Source organism: Dryobates pubescens, chromosome 1 (assembly GCF_014839835.1).
Source record: "Dryobates pubescens isolate bDryPub1 chromosome 1, bDryPub1.pri, whole genome shotgun sequence".
NCBI classification, from domain to species: Eukaryota; Metazoa; Chordata; class Aves; order Piciformes; family Picidae; genus Dryobates; species Dryobates pubescens.
In genome coordinates this window covers 36785976-36799981 of record NC_071612.1, presented here as the reverse complement: position 1 = coordinate 36799981, position 14006 = coordinate 36785976, and the positions used below count along the sequence as shown (strand labels likewise).

The following is a 14006-nucleotide window of genomic DNA, read 5'->3' as shown; positions in this document are numbered from 1 at the left end:
TATCAATTATGAGACACCATCTCTATGGGCTAATATAGTTTTCCTTTCGCCCTTATTAAGGACTAATTGGTCACACTATCATCATAGACTGATCATAAACTCTGCACAAAAACTCTTTATCAAGTTTGGTTATTTGATTAGTTTTAAAGATTGATCAGTGATGGAGTGCTGCTAAAACCCCTTTTCCTTCTAGCCTTTCAGAAAGTTGATATCCTTTGTTAACACCACAGGTTAGAAACCTCTTTGTTAGAACTGAGCAAACTAGGCCACCTAGTGGGTGCAAGGGACCTACCGCAGAGCTGTCATTCAGACAGTGAAGCCCAGGTCTGGAGAAGTACTTGAATATCTGAGATCAGGCAGAGCAGAATTGTTGCATGCACAGATCCACTACTGAATTTGTCCCTCTGACCCTGGGCCTTTGTTTGTCAAGGCCATGTTTGCCCTCATTACAAGAAGGATATTGAGGTGCTGGTGCGTGTCCACAGAAAAGCAGTGAAGCTGGTGAAGGGTCTGGAGAACAGGTTTGGAGGAACATCTGAGGGAACTAATGTAGTTTAATCTGGAATATAGGAGGCTGTGGGGAGACCTCACTGCTGTCTACAATTCCCTGACAGATGGTTGGATCCAGGTGGGTGTTGGTTGCTTCTCCCTAGTAACAAGGAATAGGATGAGAGGGAATGGCCTCAAGCTGTACCAGGGAGGTTTAGGTTGGATGTTAGAAAATAACGTCTTGACTGAAAAGGTTTCCAAATACTGGAATCAGGCTTCCCAGGGAGGTGGTTGAATCCCCCTCCCTGGAGTTAAAAAGCTGCAAAGATGTGATTCTGAGGGATGTGGTCTAGCACCATCCTTGCTAGAGTTAGATAATGGTTGGACTGAATCATCTTAAAGGTCTTTTTCAACTAAAATGATTCTGTTTCTAGAGGTAGTTCTGAAAATGTGCATAGGTTGGACTATAAATGCTGTTTGAACAGATACCCATTTTCTGTAAATCATTATTTCATGTTGATCAGGATAATGGCAAAAGATAGGAGCAAAATTTTACCTTGATTTTCATGACAGAATGTTCTACTGAAAGTTAAACACCTCCTTCTATGCTTCCCTTTTTAATAAACTTGAAAGTCCTTCATACATTGGAAACTTTGTCTTGTTCTATTTTTTCACTTTGTAGGCTTTATGCAGTTGGTGGTCGAGATGGAAGCTCTTGTCTTAAGTCAGTAGAATGTTTTGATCCTCATACAAACAAATGGACTCTCTGTGCTCAGATGTCAAAAAGAAGAGGTGGTGTAGGTGTAACCACTTGGAATGGCTTCTTGTATGCAATAGGTGGCCACGACGCCCCAGCATCAAACTTAACATCCAGGCTGTCAGACTGCGTAGAAAGGTAATATCCTGATGAAGAAATCCTGCTCTTGCTTTGCTACAGTGTAGCAGCAGAACTCTTTCTGGGGTGGTACATTCAGGTATACAACAAGAAAGAGTTGCTGTATGTACTACTATATGGAAAGCAGCACAGAGTGGATAGGTAGCTGATGTACTTACTGCCTGTCCAGATGACTACTAAAGAAACATTTTCAAAAAGAGTATTTGGGGGGGGGGGGAAGTCCTTTGAAACGTATGCCCAAATCTGTGCTTTCCTACCAGTATTGGCGAGGAGAAATTAGAGAATCATTAAAGGAATCAGTATGTTTCAAGAGCCATTTCTAGTTGCAGGGCAATCTTGAATAGAACGGCTGCCCAAGAAAGAGCAGACAAGTTTTATATGTTACTGTTTTAGTTTAGACCTTGGACAGTATTCCCATGGGCAGCTCTTCATTACAAAATGGCTTTCTTGACTGTCTTCCTCTGGAAATGGTAAAAATTGCCCCTTTAGAGTGAACCCTGTCATTACTTTATCTACCAAGTGCAACTTAGGTTGCATCTGATCCTCTAGGACAAGAGGAAATGGTCTCAAGTTGTGCCAGGGCAGGTTTAGCTTGCTTATTAGGAAAACAATTCTTTACTGAAAGAGTGGTCAGGCATTGGAACAGGCTGCCCAAGGAAGTGGTGGAATCACCATCCCTGGGGGTGTTCAAAAAATGTATAGACATGGCACTTTCAGACATGGTTTAGTGGGCCTGGTGGTGTTGGGTTGACAGTTGGACTTGATGATCTTAGAGGTCTTTTCCAGCCCTAATGATTCTGTGGCTCTACCTGTTTTCAACTACCTTGAGAGTGTCAATTCCAATATAAGTTTGGTTTTTTTCTGTTGAGTTTTGGCAACAGTTTCAGAGCATAACACCAGATTGTCTTATAGGTACGATCCAAAAACAGATATGTGGACTGCTGTGGCCTCTATGAGCATTAGCAGAGATGCAGTGGGAGTCTGTCTGCTTGGTGACAAGTTGTATGCTGTTGGAGGATATGATGGGCAAACATACCTTAATACAGTGGAGTCTTATGATCCCCAGACAAATGAATGGACACAGGTATGGTTTCTGATCAGACCATCCACTACTACTTCACTTACTGTTTCAACTGTGCCTCTTTTTCAAGGAGAACTCAAATACTCCTTCTCTAAGAAGCACTTTCTTTCCTTTCTTTATCTAGCATCTCAAGATGATTTATCTTAAACAGTTGTTAACTTCTAATCAAGTGCCCTTCTTTCTCTGGCAAGAAGATAGCTATTTTCTTTGACAACTACTATTAAGAAAATGTATTGGCATGTTCCCCACGCTTTCATAAAGGACTCTGTTTATTACTTCCTGTTCTGAAAGTAAATGATAAATGTAGATTAGTTTTAGCTCTGATGTGTTGCTCAGCAAGTTTATCAATTTCTTCAAGGTTTTGGTCATCTTTCCATGAATAATCCTTTCCTGATGTGGATGCTGTGTACAGTGTGTTTATCTGTCAGGAAGCTTTTCCCCATTTCTCTTCACCCAGCTCAAATAAAATTTAAAAAAATCTCCAATTCATGGTCAGAAACCATTACTGTCAGTTCAAAGCATGGTTACTTATACTTTTTTTTTATAGCTCCAGGAATGTTCTTGTCTGTGGGAAGAGCACACACAAGGACATCCTGTGCAGGCTGTCCTTCGGTATCTACTGCCATTTGAGATCCCCTCAAGTGCCTATGCCACAGAAGGCCATCAGATACAGCCCAGAATCTATGGGACAACAATGCCCTTCTGGAGTCCAGTTGCAGGCTAGGAGCACCTAGGATCAAGGTCACCTAGAGTAACATTAGACTACCCAATACTTAGGCAGATGAATTCTGACCTCCTGAATATGCTATGCCAGTACCAGCCCCAAATTGCTAATTCAAAAAGAAAACCACAGTCAGACTCTTTGTAACACAGAAAACTGAGCTGTCCATTTCTCTCCATTTCATGCTGCTGCAAGATGATAAAACATAAGTCATTTAGGAGGCTCATTGGAGGTTGGGACCTTCAGTGGTAATGATTACATACAGCATTATTTGTCCTGCTAAAGAAAGGGAAAAAAGTGTGCCAGAGAGAAACAGTGCTTCTCACCATTGCATCTAGATGAATCCTGCATTATGCCTAGGTGGTGACCATCTGTATGTATCTTTGTGTCCTTAGTCTTGGCCCTCTATATCTCACTGAATCCTGTAATCTCAGTATATGGACAGTTTTGAACCCTTCCTGGAGGGATTTGGAAGTGTCTATGTACCTTGCTTCTCTCTTGGAATGTCAGCAGTCTAACACCACTTCATCCACACACAATTCAAAAGAGAGTAGTGGAATTTTCTCAGCTAAAGTTTGTCAGAGTCATAGACAGCTCAAGATAAGTCTGTTGTTTCTAGGAGGGGGAAAAAAAAAACAGAAAAAAAAAGTTGGCATAAACACCCTTTTTTGTCTTCAAGACACTTAGTTTGCATCATTTTGCATTTTTTGCATCATTACTTAGCTGTCACTGTCTAGTTCAGGTGTCCAGTTTGTACTGTAACAAAGGAATATTTTTCCTGTAATACCAAGTAACTGAAATTATCAATAAGAATTATTCCATATTCTTGAGGTTTGTTATTGCTGTCAAACTGCTTCACTCTCTAATATTAAATATCCTCACCTTTTCTGTGGGTTTTAATCCAAGTTTTGTACCAATTTGCTATTCTTTTTGAGTCATGCTAACAGAGTGTGGGTGATACTCCCACTGTGCTGCAGCTGTACAACTATTATTATAAGCATTAACTAAACACTGTCAGTAGTTGCTTGTTGGTTGGTTTTGCTGTTGGGTTTTTGTTTTGGGGGGGGAATGCTTAAAGCTGGCTGCATTTATCTCACATAGCTTTGCTTTTTTGTGTTTACAGGTTGCACCATTATGCTTAGGAAGAGCTGGAGCATGTGTTGTGACTGTGAAACTGTAAATTATTTTCTCTATGAAGGTGACATTCTCCTCTGTAGACTCAGAGGATTTATTTTTTTCCACAAGCAAGCTACCAGTGCACCAGAGAAGACAAGGTGCAGGATACCTGCCACAGCAAAGTGTTTGGTCTGAAGCTAACACATTCATGTTGTTCTTAAGGACTGATACTAAGCACTTTTTAAGAAAAAAATCTTTGTTACCCATATGTTACAAGAACTCTATTTGTAAGAAGATCAACTGCAACCAGCCAGTTGCTAGCAGAGGACTTCTGTTTAGGGAGTGCTAAGAAATGAGTGAACTCACTATAATAATGTAATGTTGTAGATCCAGGGCCTTGATCACCCAAACGTGCAGAGGAATGATGCTGTAGATGGATATACTTCCACTGGTATAGTTAACTCAATCTCTGGGTGAAGCAAGTTATAATATTGGATCCCATATATTTAATTTGCCTGTATTAAACATGTTTGGCTGTAGGTCTCTGAGCTGTTACAATGCAGGTTGACAAACCAATGCAAACCATTGTAAATGGCAGGCTTAGCACCTGCCTTGGAAATGAAGTTATGTATTTGGTGACTCTTTTGCACTTTTATGATCATTCCCAGTTTAGAAAACTTTTTATTTAACCAAAGCCTTATTTTTAAGTATTGTCTTATTATGCTAACAGAAATCTGCTATTTGATACTTTCTGCCAGAATTTTTTTCACATCCAGTGTACTAATTGAATTTTTGAAGTTTTGGTGAGATGGAGAACATCATACCTTTATCTCTGCTTTTGTTGTTATATTTACTTTGCTGTTTTACAGGGGGGGGAGGAAAAAAAAATCTATAAGCATGAATTATTGGAAGAAATCTAAAGTGTGATTAAAAGTTAGCCCATTTAGTATTTGCACTTTGGAATTTGTAAAGCATTCCATTACATCTAGACTAATTCCATTTTTACATGAGGCTTTGCACTAATTTGGAAAAATATAATTTTATAAGATGAAGTGAAACAGTTGTCTGTCATTCCAGTAAGGTTAATCCAAAATGTAAAGGGCCTGATCCTGCAAGATGCCTAACTGCCACCATTTAAGCATGTTCAGCATCTTACAGAAGAGTTCAGTGTGCCTTGCAGGGCTATATCAAATTAGTTATTTTGTTTAGCAGTCTAATTTTTTTTCAGATACTTTATAATTTGCCTTTCCTGAGCCCTATGCTGTTACAAAGAATTGCTTTGAACGGTCTGAATGTTCTCGGAAAGTCATTTTGTATTTGCTTTTCTGTGCCTTGTTCCTTATGTTTCCAGAACCATAGGTAAAATGTGTGTTTGTAATGGAAAAGAGGAAGATGTGAGCTCATTGAATGTTTTTCAGAAGTTTTGAAGCATCTGATACCCAAAGTCTTTGTACATTTGTAATTTGAAATGTGTTAATGCTCTCAGTGAACTATTTATTGTTTTAAAAGAAATCACTAAGCAGTGAAACTTTGAGATGAAACCTGCACTGTTTGCAATTGAATACAGCTGAAGTTAAACACATCTGGTGTTGAGTCACCTTTTTTCCTCAAGTTTACAGCCTGTTTTCAGAGTCACAGCCTGCTGGGGGTTGGAAGGGACCTCTGAAGATCATCTAGTCCAACCCCACTGCTAGACCAGGGTCACCCAGAGTAAATTACACAGGGGTTGGAGTGCCTCTGCCATGAAGACAGGCTGAGGGAGGTGGGATTGTTCACCCTGGAGAAGAAAAGGCTCTGAGGTGACCTAATAACAGCTGTGCAGTACCTGAAGGGAGCCTACGAGAAGGATGGAAAGGGGCTGTTTACAAAGGCCTGGAGTGCTAGGACAAAGGGCAATGGCTTCAAACTAGAGAAGAGCAGGTTTAGATTGGATGTTAGGAACAAGTTCTTTACCAGGGGGGTGGTGGAGCACTGGCACAGGTTGCCCAGGGAGGTGGTTGAGGCCCCATCCCTGCCTATATTCAAGGTGAGGCTCGACAGGGCTCTAGTTGAGGATGCCCCTGCTGATTGCAGAGGGGGTTGGACTAGATGACCTTTGGAGGTCTCTTCCAACCCCGACCACTCTATGATTCTAGGAACGGGGCTGGGCTTCCTCCCCCTTGCCCGTCTCCGGGGTGACGGCGACGCTGTGGGCGGGCGGGGCCTGGCTCGGTGGTTGGCGGGGGCTGGGGGGCGGCGCGTGCGCAGAGGGCGCTGCGCAGCGAGTCGGGGGGCGCGATGAAGGTGAGTCCCCGGGAGCCACTGGGAATCCCTTCGGCGCCGTATGCCAGGGCTGGGGCGGGGGGGGGAGCCGTTAGGGAGCCTTGGCACGGGGGCGGCGCCGGCGCCGCGGTCTCTGTTTCGCGTTGCACCATCTGCGTCGGGGGCGTCGAGCTGGGCTCGTCACGGCCGGGCGGTGCTTGCGGCCTGGGAAGGGGAGAGGAGCGCGGCGGCAGCCGCCGCTCGTGCAGGTCTGCGGCAGGCGGGAGGCTGCCGCCGCGCGCGGGGCCTCCTGTGGGAAGTCAGGGCCGCTTCCGGCGCCCTCACTGCCCCGGGCTCCCGGGAACGGGCCGCGGAGGCTCGTACTCCGCCCAGGCTCGTTCTTTCCGCGACAGCTGCCCAAGCAGCGGCCGTTACCGTTATCCGAAGCTGTTACCGGCGAAGTTCGGGTCTCCTGCCCTCAGATCTCTGTCTTAATGCCAACCTTGGCAGCGAAGAAGAGTGTGAAGAGATTGAGCTTGCCTGTGCTCCCATCATTCTTTTTTATCCTTGGTTTATTACAGATTTTTATTGAGTTATTTTAAAAACAAAACGAATCGTCACATTTTGTTCATAGTTGTGGTATGTGGAGCTCATAATTTTACACTTTTAGTCACAGAAATGCAACGTCAACGGGAAGAGTGCCTCAGGTTATATTCACCAAAGAGATGAGAGGGAGGAGCCTTTGGCAAAGACTTCAGTACAGCTGCCAGGCTTTGGATGGACACCAGGTGTTGGTGTTTATTTGATAAGTCATGTTAGCAAGGTGTTAGTAAGCTTTGTCTTGGAATCAACCAGGTTAGAAAAGACCTCCGAGATCATCAAGTCCAACCTATTACTTAATACTTCACACCTGATGAGTAGTTAAACCATGGCTTCAAGTGCCATGTTACACCCAAGTTATAGGGAAAAAATCCAAGCAGGTAGTGTGCAAGGACAAGGAATTTGAGAAACTTTCTTAGTCAGAAGTTGGTGTTTCTGTTTACTGGTGAGTAGCTTTGAGGTCTTAGCTTTTAAGACCCAGCAATTCAGAGAGGGTAAAGTAGTTGCATAGCTTCAAAAGCATAGATGTTGAGCCTTCTGTTTTACGCACGAAAAAGGCTTAGAAAAACTAAACATTCTGCTCTTTGGACACCAAGCAAAATTTTAACTCCAGTAACTCTGTAAGAGGTAAAAAAAATAATTGTGGTAAAAATCTCAGTAGTTCTCAATAGAGATACTCAGCACCAGAAACCTAACATTTTCCAGCTCAAACCACAAGATCTTTCTGTGGAATTTTAGTGCTTTGGTGCATTAGAACCACTCAGAAGTAGTATTTGAAGGTTAGGGGTTTTTACCTCCACAGTTCTCACAGCTGCTAACATATTAGGAAGTTGTTTACTGTTCTATGCTTATGAATTTAAGATCTGTAATTTTTTTGTTGTTGTTTTGTTCTGTGTTTTTGTCTCCTAGCAAGTATTCTATCTATTAGAAAAGGCTTGGTCTGGTTCCCCTGTGCAGTTTGCTTGGCAGAAAACTTTGGGAAACCTCCTTGCTGTAACAGGGTAAGATTGTAAATAATCATTGATTTTGTCCTTAGAAATGACTGATGATGAAAGGGCATTAATTCTACGTGTTAATCTTTTTTAGAGGTGATCATGCTGTGAAAATATTTGATCGTCATGGTCAGAAGAGAAATGAAATCAACTTACCGGGGTAGGTACAAAGATGGGGTTAAATTATTTGCTTTGTTGTTTCCTCTTAGAATGTTTCTGTTTTGGTGAAGTACTTGTACGTTGTGAAAATTTTGTAGGAAGAGACACTATCTCTGGTGATGAAAAGAAGATGAACTGGTGAGCAAGACAAACATGTCATGCTGGTTGATGAGAAGCTCAACAAGAGCCAGCAATGTGCGCTTGCAGCCCAGAAACCATCCATGTCGTGGGCTGCATCAGTAGCAGCATGGGCAGCAAGTGGAGGGAGGGGAGTGGAGCCCCTCTACTGTGCTCTGGTGAGACCACATCTGGAGTACTGTACCAGCTCTGGAGCTCCCAACACAAAAAGGACATAAAACTGTTGGAGTAGGTCCTGATGAAGATGATCAGTGGGCTGGAGCACCTCTGCTCTGAAGATGGGCTGAGAGAGTTTGTGTTCAGCCAGGAGAACTGAAAGGGTCACAGGAGACCTTCTAGCATCCTTGCAGTATTTGAAGGGGCCTATAGAGAGGGGCTAGAGAGGGACTTTTGATAAGCATGTAGTAGGATGAGGTGTGGTGGCTTCAAACTGGAAGAAGCTTGATGAAGGTTAGGCATTAGGAAGCAATTTTTCCCCATAAGGGTGGTGAGGCCTTGGAACTAGCTGCCCAGGAGTTGTCACGCAGCATAGGTTCCTAGTATGCAGCATATGGTGCTTTCAATATGTGTTGTAAACAACGTTGTTAGCAATTCGCTAGAGACTTGTGGGTAAGACTGCTGTCCTTTTAGATCTGGGAACTATTTGTAAGTAAAGGTTTTTCCTGCCTCTGCACAGGTTTCTTGTCCAGCTTTGTTATGCTTGTTGAACTATGAGAAAAATAACCCTACCACTGAATAGCCTCTGCCAGTACAGAACCTTACAGGGGGGTTTTACTGTCCTTTGACTTATCAAGGTGGCCATGTTCCCAGTACAAGCACATTTTGATGACCTCCTTTTTAAGCCCATCATCTCACTGAGATTTGAGTAGTGGGGTGATTGCAATAAAAGCTCGTTTTACAGCTAGATCTGCCTTCTGTCTTGAGTTTGCTTCTGAGGGAAGAGGAAGTGCAGGGATTTCAACTGACTAGATCTGGCTGTTTGCCAAATACACATTTTAACATTAGTAGTGAAAGTTTTTTGTGTTTTGTTTGTTTTTTTCTTCAGCAACTGTGTTGCAATGGACTGGGATAAAGATGGAGATACTTTAGCAATAATCACAGACAAATCTAGTGCCATATTTCTGTGGGACGCAAACACAAACAAAACCAGCCAAGTAGACAGTGGCATGAGGTAAGGAAATTGTTTTTAAAGTGTGTACTTGATGATTTGGACCACCATGGCTTGGTGATGTGGAGGATATATTGTAAAGAGTATCTTTTTTCAGGGTCCTTATAGGACATAGACTGTTAAACTAATATGCTACAGTTTGTTGCTAAATTCTTTTCTGTGTAGTTTGCAGGGTTAGAATGTTTTTTATGGGTGGAGGTTTTGGGATTGGTGGGGGGTTTGTTTCTTTTTTAATTGTCAACAGTGCTAAAGTCCCCAGAGAACTTCTCTTCAAAGTTTCCACTTTATGATGGTACAAGAGTGACTGATTTTTTTGGTGTCTCCACTAGCTAACAAAAAATAAGGGAAGTGATCTTAGTGCTGCTGAGATTTTTTTTTTTTCCCCCTTAGATAAAGGGACTAAAATGCGATTCACAAATCAGACTGGCTTAGGATGGAGGGAGGAAATACCTAAGGTGCTCCTACTCTAAGGTTCAAGTCCTTGCCTTTCAGAGTTCAGCCACAGATTGAAAACTCTCCTGAGGCCTGTATAATCGTCAAGCATTGGGTTAACAAATAAGCTTGGTTTAACAATTAAACTTTTAGCTTCTTTGAATCTATTCCACTAAATTATTGGACTCTGCACAAACATTCTGTCCCTAGGAGGGAGAGCGGAAAATTAATCTGTCCCATATTTAAGGCACTCACCTGTGAACAAAACCAGCTGATTTTGGATGCTGCTGCTATTTTATTTAAGACAAACATTCCTTCTGATTTAACCCTTCATTTCTAAAGTTTCTTTGTCTATGATTTTTAGAAGAATACATAGAATACATGTATTCTGTGATTTTTTTGGGGGGGTTGAGGATTTTTGTTGTTAATTTTAAGTAGATTTTTATTATTATTATTATTATTTTAGATACCAAAATTGGAGTGTTTTATCCATTAAATCAAGTTAATTCAGTTCAGCTGGAAAAATTGAGGGGTGAGATTTATATTGGTTTCTTTAAGGGTGATTTTTCCTTTCCTTTTTTTTTGTTTTTTCTTTGTTCAGACTTAGGTTGAAAACTCCATGTCTGGAATATGGAAATATTCCGTGTTTCCATTAACATGTATTATTCTTGTGTTTTGTCAAATCCCTTGGGACACTGACTATTTTATTATGGGATATTTCCATACGCGACAGCCTGATATGTTTTCACATGTAAGCATATAAAGGTGAAAGGAATCTCTGTAATATACAAAGTAAACTTTGTCTTTATTTTAGGGATACATTGTCTTTCTTATTATGGTCTCGAGTTGGAACTTTGCTTGCTGTTGGAACAACAAAGGGAAACTTACTTGTATATAACCGTCATACTTCTCGCAAGATTCCTGTTCTTGGTATGCACTGGTTTAAAATTAAGCTTGCACATGTCACAGTGGAATTTTGTGGAGATACTTCCATTCCTTTTTACTTCTCTATATGAATATACCAGTAAATAAAAGTCTTTATAGTCAGTTTTCACCTTGTTTTGTTGTGCTTATCTGAGTATTTTTATAAGTTAAAAATATATATGCACATATCTGATACTGCCTCATGGGAAACTGGTTTCTTGCAAAGGATTTGTGTCATCGTTCTTATTGCTAAGTTGCTTTTTCTTACCTGCTTAGAGCACCTCTGGGCAGAAAGTTTTAAGGATATAGCATAGTCCCCAGAACTTTGATGCAAAGAAATGGAAGAACAGTTCCTAAAAGGTCAAAATACTTTCATCTGGGAGTAATGCTCTGATAAGTTGCTTTACATTCTGACAATCTGTGTTTGAGTGGGCAGACAGAACATATTTCCATTTCAGATGATTTATTTTTTTCTTGGTGGTTGTGTTCATGTGTGTTGTATGGGTTCCTTTCAGGTAAGCACACCAAGCGGATTACTTGTGGCTGTTGGAGTACTGAAAACCTTCTGGCTCTAGGTGGTGAAGACAAAATGATTACGATAAGCAATCAGGAAGGAGACACAATAAGACAGGTAGTATTTAGAACCATATTTGATTTTAAGGCATACATTAATACTCCTACTTCCTGAGAAAGGTGGGATCTGTGGGAGTTTATACCTTTTCAGTCTTGCTGCATGCAAAGAGCCTTTGGGAGACCACATGTAGCATTAAGGGTGTATCAAAGCATCTGAGCTTTGGTGTCATGCGATGTGATTTAGGATATTAGAGTCTCTGTGATTCTGCTGTTCTTCTGCCTAAATGTGTTTCTCTCATCCTTGATCCTGATCTGTACCTGTTAGAAGAGCTTCCTGTGAATGATGTCTCAGCTTGGCTTCCCCAGAAGCAGCACAGGACAGCTCTCACCTGATTTCAGAAGATCTTTAGGAAGTACTTTTAGTATTGAGTTTGCTTTAGATCAGTTAAACAAAGATCCATGCCTCTGATGTGCAAGGATTACTCCTAGGCCGGACCTCTATTGCATTGCTGAGAGGCTAGTTCTAGTGCTTCCTCCAACTATGCTCAGGTTCTCCAATCAAGCATTCTGTTTGCTCACATACATCACAGTCCTGCTGAGCAATGACAGTTGCTGTGTAATGTGCAGATGAATGGCATTCCCTTTTTTAACTTCAATGAGCAGCATTTCACTCAAGATTATTACAGGACAAATCTTTCATATCCTTCTATGTTTATGTTTGAAAATCTCCACTGGAGAAGAATGCCCTAATAAATTTATTAGGAAATCTGTGCTTTAAACTAGCTGGCTTAGCAGCATGGCTGAGACAGCAGACCTAAGCAAGGTTTGGTAATGAGGTTTTGAAACCTTGTCTTGACTGCAAAAGCAACTAGATTGCTATCACTACCTAAACCAGACCAGTTATGTCCATATTAAAATGCATTGTTAATATTTAACCTGGAAGCCTTGGTCTTCCTTCTTTGAGTCTGCACTGAAGCGGCCTTGTTTGAACTGCTTCAGTTTGCACTGTCTGTATAGCATCATCTTGCAAGTCATCTTCCTCATCCAGATCATCATTGGAGGTGTTTAGGAGGAGACTTGATAGGATGCTTGGTTGCATGGTTTAATTGATTAGGTGGTGTTGGATGATGGGTTGGATGTGATGATCATGAAGGTCTCTTCCAACCTGGTCTGGTCTAGTCTAGTCTATGACATTTGGATTTCTGTTTCTGTTTCCTAGATATTTTTTCAGTGTATTCTGTGATAACATCATTATCCAAACTGAGGTCATGTTTTCACTGACTTCTCTGTTAGTTTTGGTTCTAAGTGCAATATCTATTTATCTGCCTGTTTACTTATCTATCTGTTTACTTAGTTATCTATCCATCTCTGTCCTTTACACCAAAATGCACAGAGCAGGACCAATACAATTATTTATCATCAATATTTGTTATCTCAATCTGAACTTCTTTCCTGCAGACCTCAGTGAGCTCAGATCCCAGTGATATGCAGTTCTCAGTTATGAAGACTGATGAAAGAATATCAACCACAGAAAGCACAGTAAGAATTCAATCCAAAATACTGCAAAAAGTGTTAATCTGATGTCTCAGGGTTTCTGCTGGCAGCCTGTATGGGCCAGGAAACAATTTGTTCCTCCTTGACTTAAAATTTTGTGTTAAAGATTTTTCTTTTCCAAAATTATCCTTTACATTTAAAGCTATAATTTTTTGTTCATAAGGATGTGTTCATGAACGTCTAGTGGTTAGTGACAGCAGAGCAGCTTTGCGGTGGTAGTTAGTGGAGATGTGTGCAGGGACTTAAATACATACAGGATAAACAAAGAACTGTATATGCAGTGTGGCAGGTCAAAATGGGGCATGTTTGTCAAAATTGCTACTATGAGACCAGAAAAACACAACATGAAAGCTGGATCAACAGTAAGTAGTATTGGAGTGAACATCTTGCTCTGCAACATAAAATTCCTGTAATTTCTTAGAAGAGCTTAAGAATTAGTATTTCTTCAATCCTGCATTGTTAAGCTGCAGTGGAATTACAAGCAAACTGTTTTGAAAGGCAGAAAACACACTTTGTATATTTGAGGTAACTTTAAGAGTTACAGGTCCAAATTTGAGTTTGTAATTCTGGATAAATACCTTCTAGGACAAGGAATAATGGCTTCAAACTGGAAGAATCTCTATTTAGATTGGACCTTCTTTCCCATGAGGGTGGGGAAGCACTGGAACAGGTTGCCCAAAGAAGTTGTGGAGGTTCCAATCCTGGAAGTCTTCCAAGCCAGGTTGGATGGGGCCTTTAGCAAGCTGGTCTGGTAGGAAGTGTCCCTGTCCCTGCAGTGCGGTTTGGAATTAGATAATATTTAAGGTCCCTTCCAACCCAAACCATTCTGATTCTGTGATTTACGGCATTTTAGGCCAACATAGGCCTTTTTTTCGTTTGTTTCCTCAATGTGAAAATTCCAGCTTTGTATTTCATTTGTCTAG

At 41.2% G+C, this 14006-nt stretch overlaps 2 protein-coding genes across 8 annotated transcripts in view; both read left to right on the top strand.

Annotated features, from left to right (window-relative positions):
- Positions 1-5175, top strand: part of KLHL5 (kelch like family member 5) — a 59169-nt gene extending 53994 nt beyond the window's left edge. For all 6 annotated transcript variants that reach the window (XM_054164024.1, XM_054164031.1, XM_009896563.2 and 3 more), the window contains 3 exons: positions 1172-1384; positions 2297-2468; positions 4310-5175. In XM_054164024.1, coding sequence (XP_054019999.1) covers positions 1172-1384; positions 2297-2468; positions 4310-4366 — 442 coding nt within the window. In that variant the 3' untranslated portion in view covers positions 4367-5175. The remainder of the gene's footprint in view (positions 1-1171; positions 1385-2296; positions 2469-4309) is intronic.
- Positions 5176-6528: 1353 nt separating this feature from the next.
- WDR19 (WD repeat domain 19) overlaps positions 6529-14006 on the top strand; it is a 38744-nt gene continuing 31266 nt past the window's right edge. Inside the window, exons 1-7 of one of the 2 annotated variants that reach the window (XM_054163985.1) lie at positions 6529-6585; positions 8053-8144; positions 8230-8295; positions 9478-9603; positions 10847-10962; positions 11472-11587; positions 12988-13068. In XM_054163985.1, coding sequence (XP_054019960.1) covers positions 6580-6585; positions 8053-8144; positions 8230-8295; positions 9478-9603; positions 10847-10962; positions 11472-11587; positions 12988-13068 — 603 coding nt within the window. In that variant the 5' untranslated portion in view covers positions 6529-6579. Of the gene's footprint in view, positions 6586-8052; positions 8145-8229; positions 8296-9477; positions 9604-10846; positions 10963-11471; positions 11588-12987; positions 13069-14006 lie in introns of those variants that run through there. The other variant, XM_054163984.1, reaches the window with a different exon arrangement.